At 41.7% G+C, this 15,153-nt stretch overlaps 1 protein-coding gene across 3 annotated transcripts in view; it reads right to left on the bottom strand.

Annotated features, from left to right (window-relative positions):
• Nucleotides 1-14,895, bottom strand: part of atp8b5b (ATPase phospholipid transporting 8B5b) — a 38,417-nt gene extending 23,522 nt beyond the window's left edge. Inside the window, exons 1-3 of one of the 3 annotated variants that reach the window (XM_064309264.1) lie at nt 14,470-14,895; nt 3,798-3,879; nt 1,122-1,180 (exon numbers count right to left, since the gene is read on the bottom strand). In XM_064309264.1, the coding sequence (XP_064165334.1) occupies nt 1,122-1,180; nt 3,798-3,852 (114 nt within the window). In that variant the 5' untranslated portion in view covers nt 3,853-3,879; nt 14,470-14,895. Of the gene's footprint in view, nt 1-1,121; nt 1,181-3,797; nt 3,880-8,648; nt 8,806-8,906; nt 9,331-14,469 lie in introns of those variants that run through there. The other 2 variants (XM_064309266.1, XM_064309265.1) reach the window with 2 other exon arrangements.
• Nucleotides 14,896-15,153: the final 258 nt, after the last annotated feature.

The raw sequence follows: 15,153 nt of genomic DNA, 5'->3' as shown, positions 1-15,153 counted from the left end.
CCTGTTCAAGTGATTAGCATAAGGAAATAGCCATGAACAAATACAGATAAGAAAAAAATGATGAATGCCAAAATGTTCTTGGAATCGTTCTTACAAACATTTTACGATCAAATGATCGTACGCATGTTTTGTGAATGAGGCCCTGTGGGTAGGGGATCTTTCCCTCCCCCTCTTTACTTTAAAGGCTAGAACTTGGCCTACTTAAGAAAACCTCAATAGTGTTTCACTGTTACAGCCTCACCAACCAAAAATGCACAGATGGGTGGTATAAACCCTTGTAAATAGAGAAATAAGTAAAGTACAGTTATAATCAGACCACCATGAACCATTAGACAGGTCTGATGAAAAACAGATTTTGAAGGAAGGAAAATGGAAACAGAGAAAAAAAGGAAACTGAAGTCAAAAACCCCAACAAACACACATGAGCTGGGAGGGGCAGCAGTAAAAGCTTGGCAGATCTAAAGGATCAAATGATGACTTTAGACATGTCTGTGAGTCACAAACTAGATGCAGTCGTCAAATTGAATAAATACTGACCTAAACTTGTCAAAAGATTTTGTCCCAGAACTTATGCTGACATGAAATGGGTGGTCTTGACTCATTGATTATGGCTTCATAGTCATTGTTCGACTTTAAATGCAAATTTTGCAAAAGCAAAGTACAGAGAAAAAGCAATTTGACACAATAGTCCAAATACTTTTGCATTTGACTGTATATGTCTTACTACATCCATTACTAGTTGAATTACTAAAACAAACTGTGCATCCCTGTTCATGTCCATGTCCATATATTATATAACTGTATGTTAAATAAAAATTAATGTTTTTATTTAAAAAATTTAATTAGGTCAGGTTACTTTGGTTTTCAACCCCCTCCCCTCTCCCCTCCCCCGCCCCCTCCTGCTCATCCTTTTGAAACCACATGAAAGGTTGACGTTTTTCCTGGTCTGTGTCAGAAGTGGGAGGCGGGGCTGTAAGGGGGGGGGGGGGGGGGACGACGACGACAACATACTTTCTGATTTTAAAGGAAAGCGTACAGAACCCTACACCGCACAGGACCGCAGACCTGGTGTGACTCATGTGTCTGTGAGTTGTTCAGGGAGCACAGTCACCAGCACTCACCGCGTACTTGAAGGGCAGGTTAAACTCTCTGTCGTTCGCTCGTAGACATCTCTCCTCCTCTGAAAGACGGAATGTTACATCACGTTACATCACAGTACGTGATATTACATGCATTAAGCATTAAGCATTACCTCTTATCCAGAGGGACTTACAATGGAGGAGAACATAAGTGCAGTTTCTCTGATTTACTTGTGCAATAATGCTAGACCTGGGGAAAAACATTCCCACACCAGTTTGTGTAAATGCACAACATCACTCAAGATATGGCGCAAATTTACTGTGCTAAGCAGGAACCAAACTACAAAGCCTGGATACTGTCAGATTACATCCATAATAAGTCCTATAGTCCAACTATAACATACTACCAAATCACAGAAAAATACCATAACTTGGATTTGTACAGAAGGTGGGAGTGCTAGGGGGTGGGGGACCAGGCCACAGTCTAAAGAGGTGGGTCCCCCAACCTGTGATGGAAAATGGGCGACCATTCCTTCCGCTGTTCTGACAGTAATATTCGATGAAACTCTAAATTAAAAACTGTAAATTAGATCACGAAAACTCACTGAAGCGCCAGTAGCATCATTAAACACTGTATCAAATGATTTCAATTGTCGAAAGTTTGCTTCCTTCCCTTTTTTTAAAGATCCCCTTCTGGCTCTGAAGTGCTATCTCAGATTAGATACAGAACCCCCCCTCACTGCCATGGAACTTCACATGTAAAGACTTTACACTGACTACCATGGGGAGTCTGCTGAACTTGGGGGGGGGGGGGGGTAATACAAAAAATGATGAAGTCCGTGATTGTGGGAACGGAATCGTCATGTACGCGATGGTGAAGATGGGCCCTGGCTGTGAATGTGTGTGTTTTTTTATTTATTTAACCTTTATTTATGCAGGGTAGGTTCGCTGAGCACGGATGCTCTTTTGCAGGAACGCCCTGCTTCACGCTCATATACATTCACACCTGGGAGCTGCCCAGTACAACCACAATTTTCTACTGTCGGCCACTGTGCAGCTCCACTGGAAGGAGAGAACGTTTTTTAGCCAATTAAGTCAGGGGATCATTAGGTGACAAGTTTTTGCGAGAGCCAGATCTGGGATTTTAGCCAGGACACCGGGGAACCCCCTACTCTTTGCGAATAGTGTCATGGGATCTTTAATGACCGCAGTGAGTCAGGACCTCGGTTTAACATCTCATCCGAAAGACGGCATCTCCTACAGCACAGTGTCCCCGTCACTGCACTGGGGCATTTAGGTTTTTATTTGACCAGAGGGAAGATTGCCCCCTGCTGGCCCACCAACACCACTTCCAGCAGCAACTCAGTATTCCCTGGTGGTCTCCCTCTCCAAGTACTAACCAAGCCCACACTTGCTTAGCTTCAGCCAGTCGGCAGGAGCAGTGTGCGTGGTGGTACGGCTGCTGGCAAGTGTGGTGGTATGGCTGCTGGTGGTGTGTGCCACAGGCTATGTTATATCTCTGTCTAAATGCCTCTGTGCTGTCCTGAGTAAACCCAAAGCTCATCCAGATCTGTCCTTTGATAATTTCTTTCCTGAAAAAATATAAAAGGGGATGAATTAATTTGTTCATTCGTCAGACATGAAATAACATTTTGAACATTGAGGTTTTTGTGCCTTTTTTTTAAATATGGGGGAATGTTGCACCTTGTCCCCTTCCTCCAGTTTTCCTGTTGATATATTTATATATTCGATTGATTTTCCTGTATTCCAAGGAAACACTGATGACTGTGAGGTCTGAAAACCTATGTCTGTACAAATATATTTTTTGCCCTTGACTCAGAGATCTAGCTACGATAACCTATCTCTAACAGGATAAAACCATAAAACCTCAGCCATGCACCTCATAAACTTTCTGTATTTCGGTGCATAAGCAAAAAAAACTGACGTGTGGCAACCATGGGAACAGAGCATCCTGTTTGGTGAACAGGCCGCTGGGAGATGGATTGAGGGGGTTGCGGTGGCGGCCTCAAACTGTTTCTGAGAGCTTAACTAGGTCGAAAGAACAGGAAGCCACAACTAGGCTATGGTAGCATGGACAGGCTACTTTAACAAAGGTCTGTGTACTTAAATAAAATAAATAAATAAATAAAAATTTTAAATATATATATATATATATATATATATATATATATTTCTTTCTTGTGGTCAGTGAGGCAAAACTGGCCATAAATGACCAAATATAATGGTGAAATTTACAGAGCCTATTTGTTAACGGCTGATATTGGAGGAGGAGGGAAAGCCACAGGAAGTACAAATCTATGGTTGGCCGATACCTCATTTATAAAATGGTCTTACGATCAAATGGTGTCTTAAATAGTGGCTTGAAGTTCATTACTTCCTGGGTACTATATGTGGAGGTGATGTATGTTTGAGGGCTGAATGAGAATATCCAAATATCGTGTTTCAAGAATAACATTTAATTGATTCAAAATTTTAGCCATGAAGCGTACATTTATCACACTTGAGAAACTTTCAGTGGATAAAATGTGCTGATGTCCTTTTTTGTTGTTGTTGAATTTATTGTTTCACCTCCAGCACTTTTTCTGAACATTTCTAAGTCTGCGGTAGTTTGCTTTATCTCAAATAAAATGTCTGCCATTCAAAACGATAAATAGTGTTTCTGTGGAGCACTAGCCAGAGGTTTGAAACGTTTCCCACCTTTCTCTTTCCTTCTCGCACAGTCCAAACCGAAGAAAGACAGCACCGACTCCATTCTTTACTCTACACATCCATGATATGTCTGAAATGGGGGAGAGAAAGCAATCATTTAATCATGAGGATGTGTGATTGCAAATCAATTTCAGAGGATTTCGAAGTACACAGTGGTCAGACAGAACAGGACGCAACCCCAAAATTCTTTGTGCCAGTTTCGGTGATCTAAAACACACACATCTAGCACATCTCTGTAATAGCTGCAGACAGTGCATTTACCAAACCCCTCAAAATACCTCATATCTATGACTGACACCCGAACCAACACCACCAGCGTTCAGATCTGGGTCAAATACATATGGGAAACACATGCATTCTCTAGATAACTGTTGTAAGTGTTCTTGGATTTGGGATTCTGCCAAAATATTTTTAAATATAAAAAAAAAAAAATAAATAAAGAGAGATATTGGCATATTCTCAAGCCCTCTGCACCCTCAGTAAAGACTTGTGTTGTACGTGCATACAACACACACATACTCAACACTGACACAGAAGAAACAACATACACCTACACTAGCACACACATACAATGACTAACACTAATACAGACACAAAATATACTGTACAACACACATACACTCCACAATAAACACACAACAAACAACACATACACAACACATACGGCATATTAACACTAACGCATACAAACACACACCAACAACACACACATGGATAAGGATGCTTGGCTGTCGGACGTCAATCTTCCCCGCACTCCTAACCTTATTTCACTGAGAAAAATGAGTGGCGTTCCAGCACTACAGTCATTTTAATCTGTCATTGTCTGACCGGGTCACAGGGAATAACCAGGTCAACATCCCTTCTGTGCAATACTTCAGCTGAGCATTGTGGGAAGGAAACTGAGTAATATCATGGCTAATACGCAATGACCACACTGCACCGCAACTTTGAGCAACACGCGCCTCAGCACCATTACGGGATGCTTTGGGCTACACAGCTCAATTCTGCCGTTTGTCTTAATTGTGCCAGTGTATGTGGAAAATATTCCTTGCCTACAGTTATGTTTAAGTAGGTGAATTTTTTTTTAATACATCAAATGAGGAAACAAAAAAAGAAATCTGAAAACAAGCTCATTTTTCAGGAGATGTCCTGCAGTTCCTTGCTTTTTTTGATCACTTTGTGAGCCTTGCCAACAGCTGTGAGTGAAAAATAGGACACAATTTGGGGACTGTGGAAATAATAAAAAAAGAACAGAAAGGAACGCATTGACTAGGCAATCAATCATCAGCTGTTCATTATTGTTGCATCAAGCTATCTGTCTGTCAGTGTGTCCACTGAAACATAATTTTTTATCTCCTCTCACCAGGCTTTGTGTGTGTGTGTGTGTGTGTTTGTGTGTTCATTTTGGTCTTTGTACAAGTAACTGAAGCAAAAATCTGACATTGATATCTTATAATATAATTGTCATTTAACATGCATATATAATTACAATATACTTGAAAAGGCCAATAAATATTTGAAAAGGGATTACACAAGATTCAATAATTATGCTTGCCAATCATGGTACTACTGTATATAGCCACGCAATGAAGCACAAACCAGTTAACGAAAAGGCATCACGTCTTACTTTTGTGAAATAACCTCCAATGTTCAAACCACTATGGTTGAATAACCAATTACCAGAGGTGACACCATCTGTGAAGGCCCTGGGCCTACAGATCCCAAATAACCAAAAATGAGGACTCGCAGGTGGATGGCCTGGTAACTAAGGCATCCAGGAGCCTGTTTGCCCTCACTTTTTCTTTTTGGCATTAAAGAAGCAGGCATGGTGACAGGATACTCCACCCTGTCCTAGAGAACAGTATCCCAGCCTGGCAGTCATCCTGTAACTCACAGCGACCTGCCACTGAGTCTAAACCTGTCCTCCATCAAAGCCTGGAGAACCAGGTTACACAGAAGTAATGCCCATTACGCAGGAATAATGGTCCTTATGAAGGAGTAATGCCCATTACACAGGAGTAATGACCCGTACACAGGAGTAATGCCCATTACACAGGAGTAATGACCCTTACAGAGGAGTAATTTGTTTATTTGTTTATTTAAAGGACTCCCATTAGCTGATGCCGTGGCAATCAGCTACTCTGCCTGGGGTCCACACCTGACATACTGTACATAACACATTACATGATAAACATTAAATTACATTAATATACATTAAATAGCATCAGTACACATTAATATAAAATGCAAGGATTACATTGATATATAAAAAAAGGAGTAATGACCCTTACACAGGAGTAATGACCCTTACACAGGAGTAATGACCCTTACACAAGAGTAATGCCCATTACACATGAGTAATGACCCTTACACAGGAATAATGACCCTTACACAGGAGTAATGACCCTTACACAAGAGTAATGCCCCTTACACAGGAGTAATGACCCTTACACAAGATTAATGACCCTTACACAGGAGTAATGACCCTTGCACAGATGTAATGACCCTTACACAGGAGTAATGCCCATTACACAGGAGTAATGACCCTTACACAGGAGTAATGACCCTTTGCAGTAAGTCTGGCATCTTCCACCAAAACTCAACACCACAACTCAGCAATGGAAGGGCAGCTCTAACGGCATGAAACTGCACCAGAGAAGCAGGCATGGTGACAGGATACTCCACTCTGTCCTAGAGAACAGTATCCCAGCCTGGCAGTCATCCTGTCACTCACAGGGACCTGCTACTGAGTCTAAACCTGTCCTCCATCAAAGCCTGGAGAACCAGGTTATACAGAAGTAATGCCCACTACGCAAGAATAATGGTCCTTAAGAAGGAGTAGTGCCCATTACACAGGAGTAATGACCCGTACACAGGAGTAATGCCCATTACACAGGAGTAATGCCCATTACACAGGAGTAATGACTCTTACAGAGGAGTAATGACCGAATGACATCCAAAGTCAACCACACCACATTTAGAGACATTGTTAAATGATGCGGTATAAAACATCAGTGACCTCATCAATGATAGAAACCGTCATTCTTGACTGTCTAACTTCATTTCGTAGGCTTTTATTTACATAACATTACACTTATTTAGCAGATGCTTTTATCCAAAGCGAAAGTGCATACCAAAGGTCACTGGGACAACTAAATAAACTTATGTCACCTCGCCAATAATCTATCGTTGTGGCTGTCATCTTTGCATTGTCTCCTGGTTTGCAAAGTCAATAAAATTTGACTTGTTTTGTTGTTTTTCTTTAAAAATATTTTTAGCCATGTATTTATAGCCTTAAGCTTTTTAAATGTATTTCTTATCATGTATTCTGAATTGTACATAACTGGAGCTGGATCATATATGTTCTCAATTTCAATGTTTTTATTAATAATAATAATAATAATAATAATAATAATAATAATAAAACTAGAAAGGTTACAATTCCTGAAGGAATTGTGTGGGCTTGCTACAAATTCCAACTGGCATTGTCCTCAAGTCAAGCCTCAATGCATTTCAATGAGAACGCATAGCTCAGAAGAAGCACAAAACCGTCCAGACCCACGGCGCACTGTAGCGTTACAGCCGGGGATCAGCAAATAGCGATTATGATCCAGGGATTAGTCATATCCTAAAAGTGTCATGAGTAAAACTTGGCTAACTATATATCTAGCTAGCTATGGCATGTCGCTTTGTACGTCGCTTTGGATAAAAGCGTCTGCCAAATAAATGTAATGTCCTCACCTCGGTAACGTTATTTGTTGTCCTCCGTGTGTCCATAAGATAAAGACAAAATTTTGTTAATAAAAAGTTCACACAGTAACATAGCATCATATATATATATATATATATATATATATACATCATGTATGTCATATGTACAATCGGTGTGGCCTTGAAAACAAATCAAACCCAAATTATGCAAACAGAATTACATGAGGGACTTATTGAGTCACTCTGAGTCTGAAGAAAGACTGTTTACACGAGAGTACTTTCTTCAGTAAGTCAAACCACTGTTTGGCAACTGCATCTATGTTCTGCGAATGCCCGACTGCATCCCTCATATGGTGTAACCAGAGATTAAAAGATGGACACAACAGTGCATGCTGATCACATGCCCCCCCCCACTCGCCTTGACACCCAGGGCATCGGCAAGGTTAGGTCATAATTATATATTATCATAATTTGATAGGAAAATATGAAACAAAAAATATATGACATGAATAAAGTGATATTAATAGCATAGTATATACTGTGCTCATTTAAAATTCTACTTCCGTTAATGTCATTTTATGCATTATGAAGAATTTTACTAAATGTTTTTGTATGATATATAGTGCAATATCCACAATATCCAATAATTTGATATATTTCGTAAAACATGCAATCTTTTTCAGTTTACTCAAAGGTATTCACATTTCCATAAACAACAAAAAAATTATTGTCATAATTGTTCTTCCATAAGAGAAAGTGCAGTTTAGCTAGGAATCTAAGCTGGAGATAAGTTAATTTAGGCTTTTTATTACATCTTGCCTGATCACAAAGTTCAGCAAATTAGCAAAACACAGAACAGGTAAAACAGGCTACTAGGCACCACAACTGATGTAAGTTTTATTTATTTAACTTTCACTTTAAGTACAGCCAGAACACTAAACATGCTTGGGCTATTAAAAAACACTATAAAAACACAGCACTCAAAGTTATTCAGACAACATGTAGAGAATAATCCACTTCTTAATTGCTCCTCAGTTAAAGGACAGAGATGGTTCTTAGCTAAATGCCATGGGTTCATAACAGTTCATTTTCCATTTAGGACACACACCGGCAAGCTATTCTACTCACCGACAGGCGTCTATGTCACTTCCTGTACTTTCTGAAGCTTCATCCGTCACCCCATCCAGTGAACCGACACAACCATTCAAACGAACGCATTCGTGACAGCGAAGACGTGAACGCGAATGCAGACACCGCTCTCTGAGACTCATTCACCACTACACACATTCTGACTTCCCCCCCCCCCCCTCCACCTCCACCACAGGCCTGACACACCCACAAACCCACCACGCGCTGAGCCCCGTCCTCACGCACACGCAGCCTTACCGGTCAGCCCAGTCGCGCGCGCTCCCGGCCAGCGGCCAGTCCTCTGCGTCGCCCCGCGTCCGCGCCCTCAGGACCCCGCGGGGGGGTTCCGGTCCCCGGCCCGTGGGAGGGGAGCGGGGCTGGCGCTACGGAGGGGACGCGTCTAAACCCCGACAGTCCAGATAAACAATACCAAGCCGCCCCTCCTGGGCCTCCCCGCATCCAAGACAGCCCCCCCCCTTCCAGTCTAAACCCTCCTCCTCCCCTCAACTTCTGTCTTCTCAAACTTCTCTTGGTTTCTGAGTCTTTGTTAGGACTTCCCTGCGAGTGCATTGGTTTCCTCCAGACTAAAAAGGGAAACTTTACTTTCTTCTCTTTTTCCCCCCCCTCTCGTTGTTGCTTTAGTTCAGCCTCCTGCACAACCTCCCGCCCCTCACCACACACACACACACACACACACACACGCTTGCACAAACACACACATAAACGCACATAAAATACACACCCACACACAAAAGGTTTATAGAGTCCTGCTTTTTGCTCCTGCCAAGGGCAGATGCTTCTTGTCTGCACCGCTCAGTCGTCCCACCCCTCCGAGGGTCAAATATTAACAGAGCAAGCTCACGCTATGTATACAACTGAAGACTTCATCCGGTCTCTATGGCTTTCAGCTGCGCAGCGTTCTGATAATGTTCACTCAGAAGTTTGCTGGAGTACTGAGCACGCTGTGGGAGACGAATCTGGAGGGGTAGACATCTTATCTGTGTGTCTCCACAGAACCCACGCCCACACATTCTGCTGCCTGGCCAGGTTTCAGGGAGTGCTCTACTGAGACATGAAAACCAACTGTATAAAGATCCTGGTGAGGCTGCACCCTTCATCACACAGCACTCAAAACAGAGGAAAGAAAGACACAAAAAAACCATCAAATAAATTAAATGCAGTGAAGCTATTGTTGTGCCAAGTCACAGAAACATGCATACAAATGGTCATGATTACATTGTGCATTTGGGCATCAGATTTGTAATTTCCTTGTAGTATAATCTACAGAATTCCTTTAGAGCTTCTCAAATAACATACATACGATCTAATTAACTTGTTAATTAATAAAAGGCCTAGACAACAAGATAAAATACTGATTAACAAAGTTCTATTGGTGATATAAAAGTAAATAAATAAATGGGTGGCCTATCACATGTCTAAAGAACCCAGCTCATATTTGACATTCTGATTATTAAATATGATTATGTCTGAGCTCAATGCCCATATAAAAACAAAACAATATTCAGTGCAATATCCCCCCCCCCCTCCCCCCTTCCCCCTGTCATGTGCAGCTTAAAGAGTACTGTAAGCCAATACAGGGCAGAAAACAGCTGTGGCGGCGCTCTCTATGGGTTAAAGTTTTCAAACTGATTGCACTGCTGACCACACCCAATCTGTCATGACAGGTGTTTTGCCTCAGCTATCAATGGAAAAATATTTGCTTTGACATATACTGATTCAGGTCTGGTCAGCAGTGTAACTTAGTTGATAATTTCAGTCCGTAGGCAGCACTGCAACAGCGGTTTTCTGCCCTGTGTTGACCTGCTCTTTAACTTGCAGTTGCCCGACTGAACAACAGGGGTCGCTAGTGCACGATGAGTCATCAGTGACTGACTGATACCCTCACATCCCTGGATGAGGCAGGAGCACATCGGGCATTGCCCTGCAGGGCTGATGGCCAGAGCCAAGAGCAGCATGGTCTGGAGTATGAACCAACCGTGGGGCCCATCCGCATAGTGAAACAGTGCCTTAACATGATTAACCCCACCCCCCCTCCCTCCCACCCTTCCCCACTTATTTTCTGTAGAAACCTGTCTGGATTCAATTCCATATTATCCATCTGGTTTGAATGACTCATTTCCTGCTTTAGTTAGTTTTATGAAAGGCAGAAACTGTGGTAGTACTGAAATGCATTTAGCCACAACAACAAAACGTTGTTCAGCCAGCCGCGTATTTCTCAAAAAATCACTGCTATCAACACACAGAGGAAGAGTAAATGTACCAGCACAGACATACCTTACTGAGTATATCTGTAATTTTAATCTGTTCTTTTACCCGGGAGCCTTTAATGTTTAACGTAAAGGACAGCTAGCCAGAAAGAACCCAGATATCTATTTAACAACAGTGACCCCCAACGACCAAGAGGAGTATTACAGCAAGAGGCCTGTGACCTCAGAGTGAAACTGGACAAATTTATTATTTTTTTAACGAAGTGGCCCGATGAATTTAGTTGCTTAATCAGCAGAATGCATATGCATTGTGTTGCACCCAAAATACTGAAATAAGAAGCAGCAAACATGCATTTTAGAAGGAAATATTTGTAAAAGTAAATACACAGAAAATTATTGAGCTTTGACAAGGGGAGAGTTAAACGTAGGAATGAAGATATATTTCACTGCATATGAATGAAGTTTGACCCTCCAAGAGATCACAAATATGGAACCATTACCATGGAATCAATTAAAACGTGTGAGTAAGTGTTGTGAGTCACAAAAATGAAATTAACTCCAAAATTACTGATGGCACTTATCAAGGGAGGAATCGTTCATTTTTTCAGAAGGAGACCATGCCAAAGCCCCACCCCACCCCCCCAAAGCCGAGTTAATGATCAGCCATTTTGTGTTTCAGGAAACAAATTTCATATTTGGCAACCATAGTCCTTATCAGCACTGTGACATCGACAAGAGCTCCTTGCATTTTCGCCCACCCCCCCCAACATGTAAATGTTCTACTGAGCAAACACACAAACATATAAGACATATGCCACCTCGACTGGCTGCCAAGACTCAGATATGTTAAGTAGGTTCCCTTTCCGTTGAAAATGGAAATTTAGTATTTTTCAGCCTTAACATACATTCCAAAATAACACATGCAAATGAGGACCAAGGATTCAGTTATTAATAAACAATTGTTAAATCAGTTGTTACTTGGTGTACAGAAATCAAGATACAAACTTTTCAAGTCCAGAATTCCAGACAGAACAAGAACAGACATACCAACAGCAGCTGCACTCAACTGAATATTTTAGGCAGCTGCATACATTTCAGAATAGTGTTGATGAAAACCTCTCAAAAATTGTATCATTTAGCTATCTGCTTAGGAAAGGATTATTGGACAGATTATTACTAAGAACTGAACAGTCCAAGTTTCTTCAGTAACTTTTATAAGGGCAGCCATCAATGCAGTCGGAAAGTTACCAGTGAAGCATTTACAAGAGTTTAAGATCATCTAGTACGATTAAGTAATGGGTGACATCATCCCTGCCTTCAAAGGGTGTTAGTACACTCAAACTATGCCAAGAAAACACACCCCCACACCCTTACAGAACTACTAGAGGCCTTTGCCGTTGTGTATAAACAGGCAAACACATGATAGTTGGATATTTTCATCACCATTGTATGCCCTGTTCAGGGTAAACCAGACCCAACCCACACTGATCTGGGTTCAAATGATGGCTGCTGTGCCCAGTTTATAACTGCCGAGAGGTGTGAATAATGAGTAACACGAGCAAATAAATGAATCTGGATGTTCATCATTTTTTAATTTGTTTATATTTGAAAGCAGTGAAAGTATTGAGATGGCAGGAATCGTCACCCAAAAATGGATTTTGGCTTCAGCGTACTCAGGCACAAGTAAAGGAGACGTATCACTTCATCATGCTAAAGGTGGGCTAGTAGCGAAGACAATGGAGTCACAATTACAGCTAATGTTGCATATAGTGTATATAATGTCCATATCAATATTAAAATTAAAAAAAAACAGCTCATGTGAAATATAGTGGAGTTAAAGCAAACTGGATGTAGTGGAGTGAAATTAGCCTGAAGAGAGAAGACAATATCAAAATATATGATGAACAGGAAATAAATCTGGAAATCTTAGAAAAGCAAGCCATCTTGTGGAACCAATTCACACTAATCCATAACGTCACTAAAAAAATTAACATAACTGCGTCCCAGCGACAGGTAAGCAAAACTGTAGCTGTGATGCAGTTATCTTTATGACATTTAGTTGGGTTTTCCATACAAGACAAAATACATGGACAAATATGCAACACAATATGTATTGCAACTAATATATAACAAAGTGAAATGAAATACTGACTTAGGTTAAATCTGTATTTAACTTGTATTATTCCACATGTACAGTACAGAAAGCCATTCTCAGGTGAAACATTGCATGTTGCTGCATCCCAAATACTCCCTTCTGCATTATGCATCCAAGAAGACAATCCTAATGCTACAAAACTTTGAATACTACACCGTTTCAGTACTTCGCAGCATGCAGCCAACACTCCACAGTTTCCACCTTTGCAATTGCCTACGCATTGATATCATAATCACAGCTTTGCTCTCGGGAAAGACACCCTCTCTTTCTATCTTGTCCTGCTTGTACTGTATAGCATGGCTGTCGTCACTTCTGGGAAAACCCAGACCAGTCAGACGTAGCATTTGCTTGGACACACATACGAAAACTTTTCTTGACCCCTAATAAGCAGTAAAAAAAACATGTACTACTCATAATCTATCAACAGTGCCAGTTGATTCTCCTAACCCTGAACATTGAACTTGATTACTCATATCTCAAAGAGAGTCATTTTGCTCATATTCTGCGATCTAATCTTCCAGTTATCAGGCTGTTATCTATTTGACCCTGCTGAACAGAGCATGTATGTTAGGAACAATGCTCCCGATTGTCAAACCTAATTTAAAATAACACCTATAACATGGGAAAGACCCAAGCCAAGTCAAATGTGTATTCAAAACACTTTTAATTCTTTAGAGGGAGTGGTGTCAGGATCCAGTCCTGGAGGCCCGTAGTGTCTGCTGGTTTAAGATGTTGATTGGCTAAGAAACACACACCTTGTTCTGAAGGCCTTAATTGGCAGCTGACGGAAAGGAAACCATAAATACCCATAGGCCCAGTGGAATACTGAAGCTGGATGTTCACTATGACACATACAGAGTTTATGAAATACCCTCCAATCAGCAATCAATTTATACTGTACCTGAAATATCAGGCAATTCTAGATCCAATCCAGTAATTAAGCCATTAAGACCTCAGCTGGGACAAAGGTTGTTTACGTGTTAAGGATCGTGACTGGTCATTTGCTTTTCTGTCAAACTGTAGTAATGGTAAGATAGATGGCTGATTGTGACATCACAGTTCAGTATCTATGAATCCCTGAGACCAGAATGAACTGAGGGCTAAATATCTGCAGAAAAGTCACCTGCATCTGACATACCCCAGTGACAACCTCCCAATCCCAATAAATGTGGTTTTCAACTGCAAATATTTTTTTGTACATTTATACTAATATTAAAAGATAAAATAGAGCAATAGAAATTAAGTGTCAAATTGCAAAAGTTCAACTTACCGTGAAAATAACTATAGAGAGTACATTTTTGAATTCCTGCCTTGTAAAATCCACCTCCTTGGAGCAGAATCATAAACACACCACATTATAGTTTGGGACACTATTTTGGTGAAACCACCAATACTAATGATCAAACAGCACAAAAAAATAAAACAAAAAGTTACGTACCACAGTGAGAGGCCAGATATACCTTTTCCCGTAAGTGCGTAAGTGCTCCGACACTGCTCAGGGCCAGACCCCGAGGTGCTTCTTCAGTTTCCCTGGAAACAAGCCCTCCCCTCCTCTTGCTCAGGTGAGTAAATCCGAGCTCCCAGACAAAGGTGACCAGCCCCACTCCACAGACACAGACAACAGAGCTTCTTACAAACGTCCCGTCCGGCCTCTATCCCACACACAGGGAGCGCAGACGGCCAGGGGCACAGCTGGGGAGCGTGGATTCGAGCAGGGGTGCGTGTGACCAGAGGTGTGTGGGGCGTAGCGGCGTAGAGAGAGAGAGAGAGTGTGATTGAGAGTGTCCACGCTAAGCTGAGCATGCAGGTGAAACGGATCAGAGGGAGAACGCGCGGCGCCTCGATCTTTGGACCCAACAGGAGACCGCGAGCCGCGAGCACAACAGCGCCATAAAAGAGAGGAGGGAGCAGCGGCAAGGCCCCGCCCACAGCGGCCGATCGATACTTCAGAGCAGAAAGATTAGGGAGCGACTGCAGGTCATTTCAGACTCGTCATATAAAGTGAGGACACACCTACCCGAAGATCCACCCCAGGCACACAGTACAGACATACTCATCTCCCTCTCTCACCCCCACTAACACATCTTTTCCTCTCACCTCCATGAACACACACACACACACA

Source organism: Anguilla rostrata, chromosome 14, assembly GCF_018555375.3.
Source record: "Anguilla rostrata isolate EN2019 chromosome 14, ASM1855537v3, whole genome shotgun sequence".
NCBI classification, from domain to species: Eukaryota; Metazoa; Chordata; class Actinopteri; order Anguilliformes; family Anguillidae; genus Anguilla; species Anguilla rostrata.
This window is presented reverse-complemented; position numbering and strand designations above follow the sequence as displayed.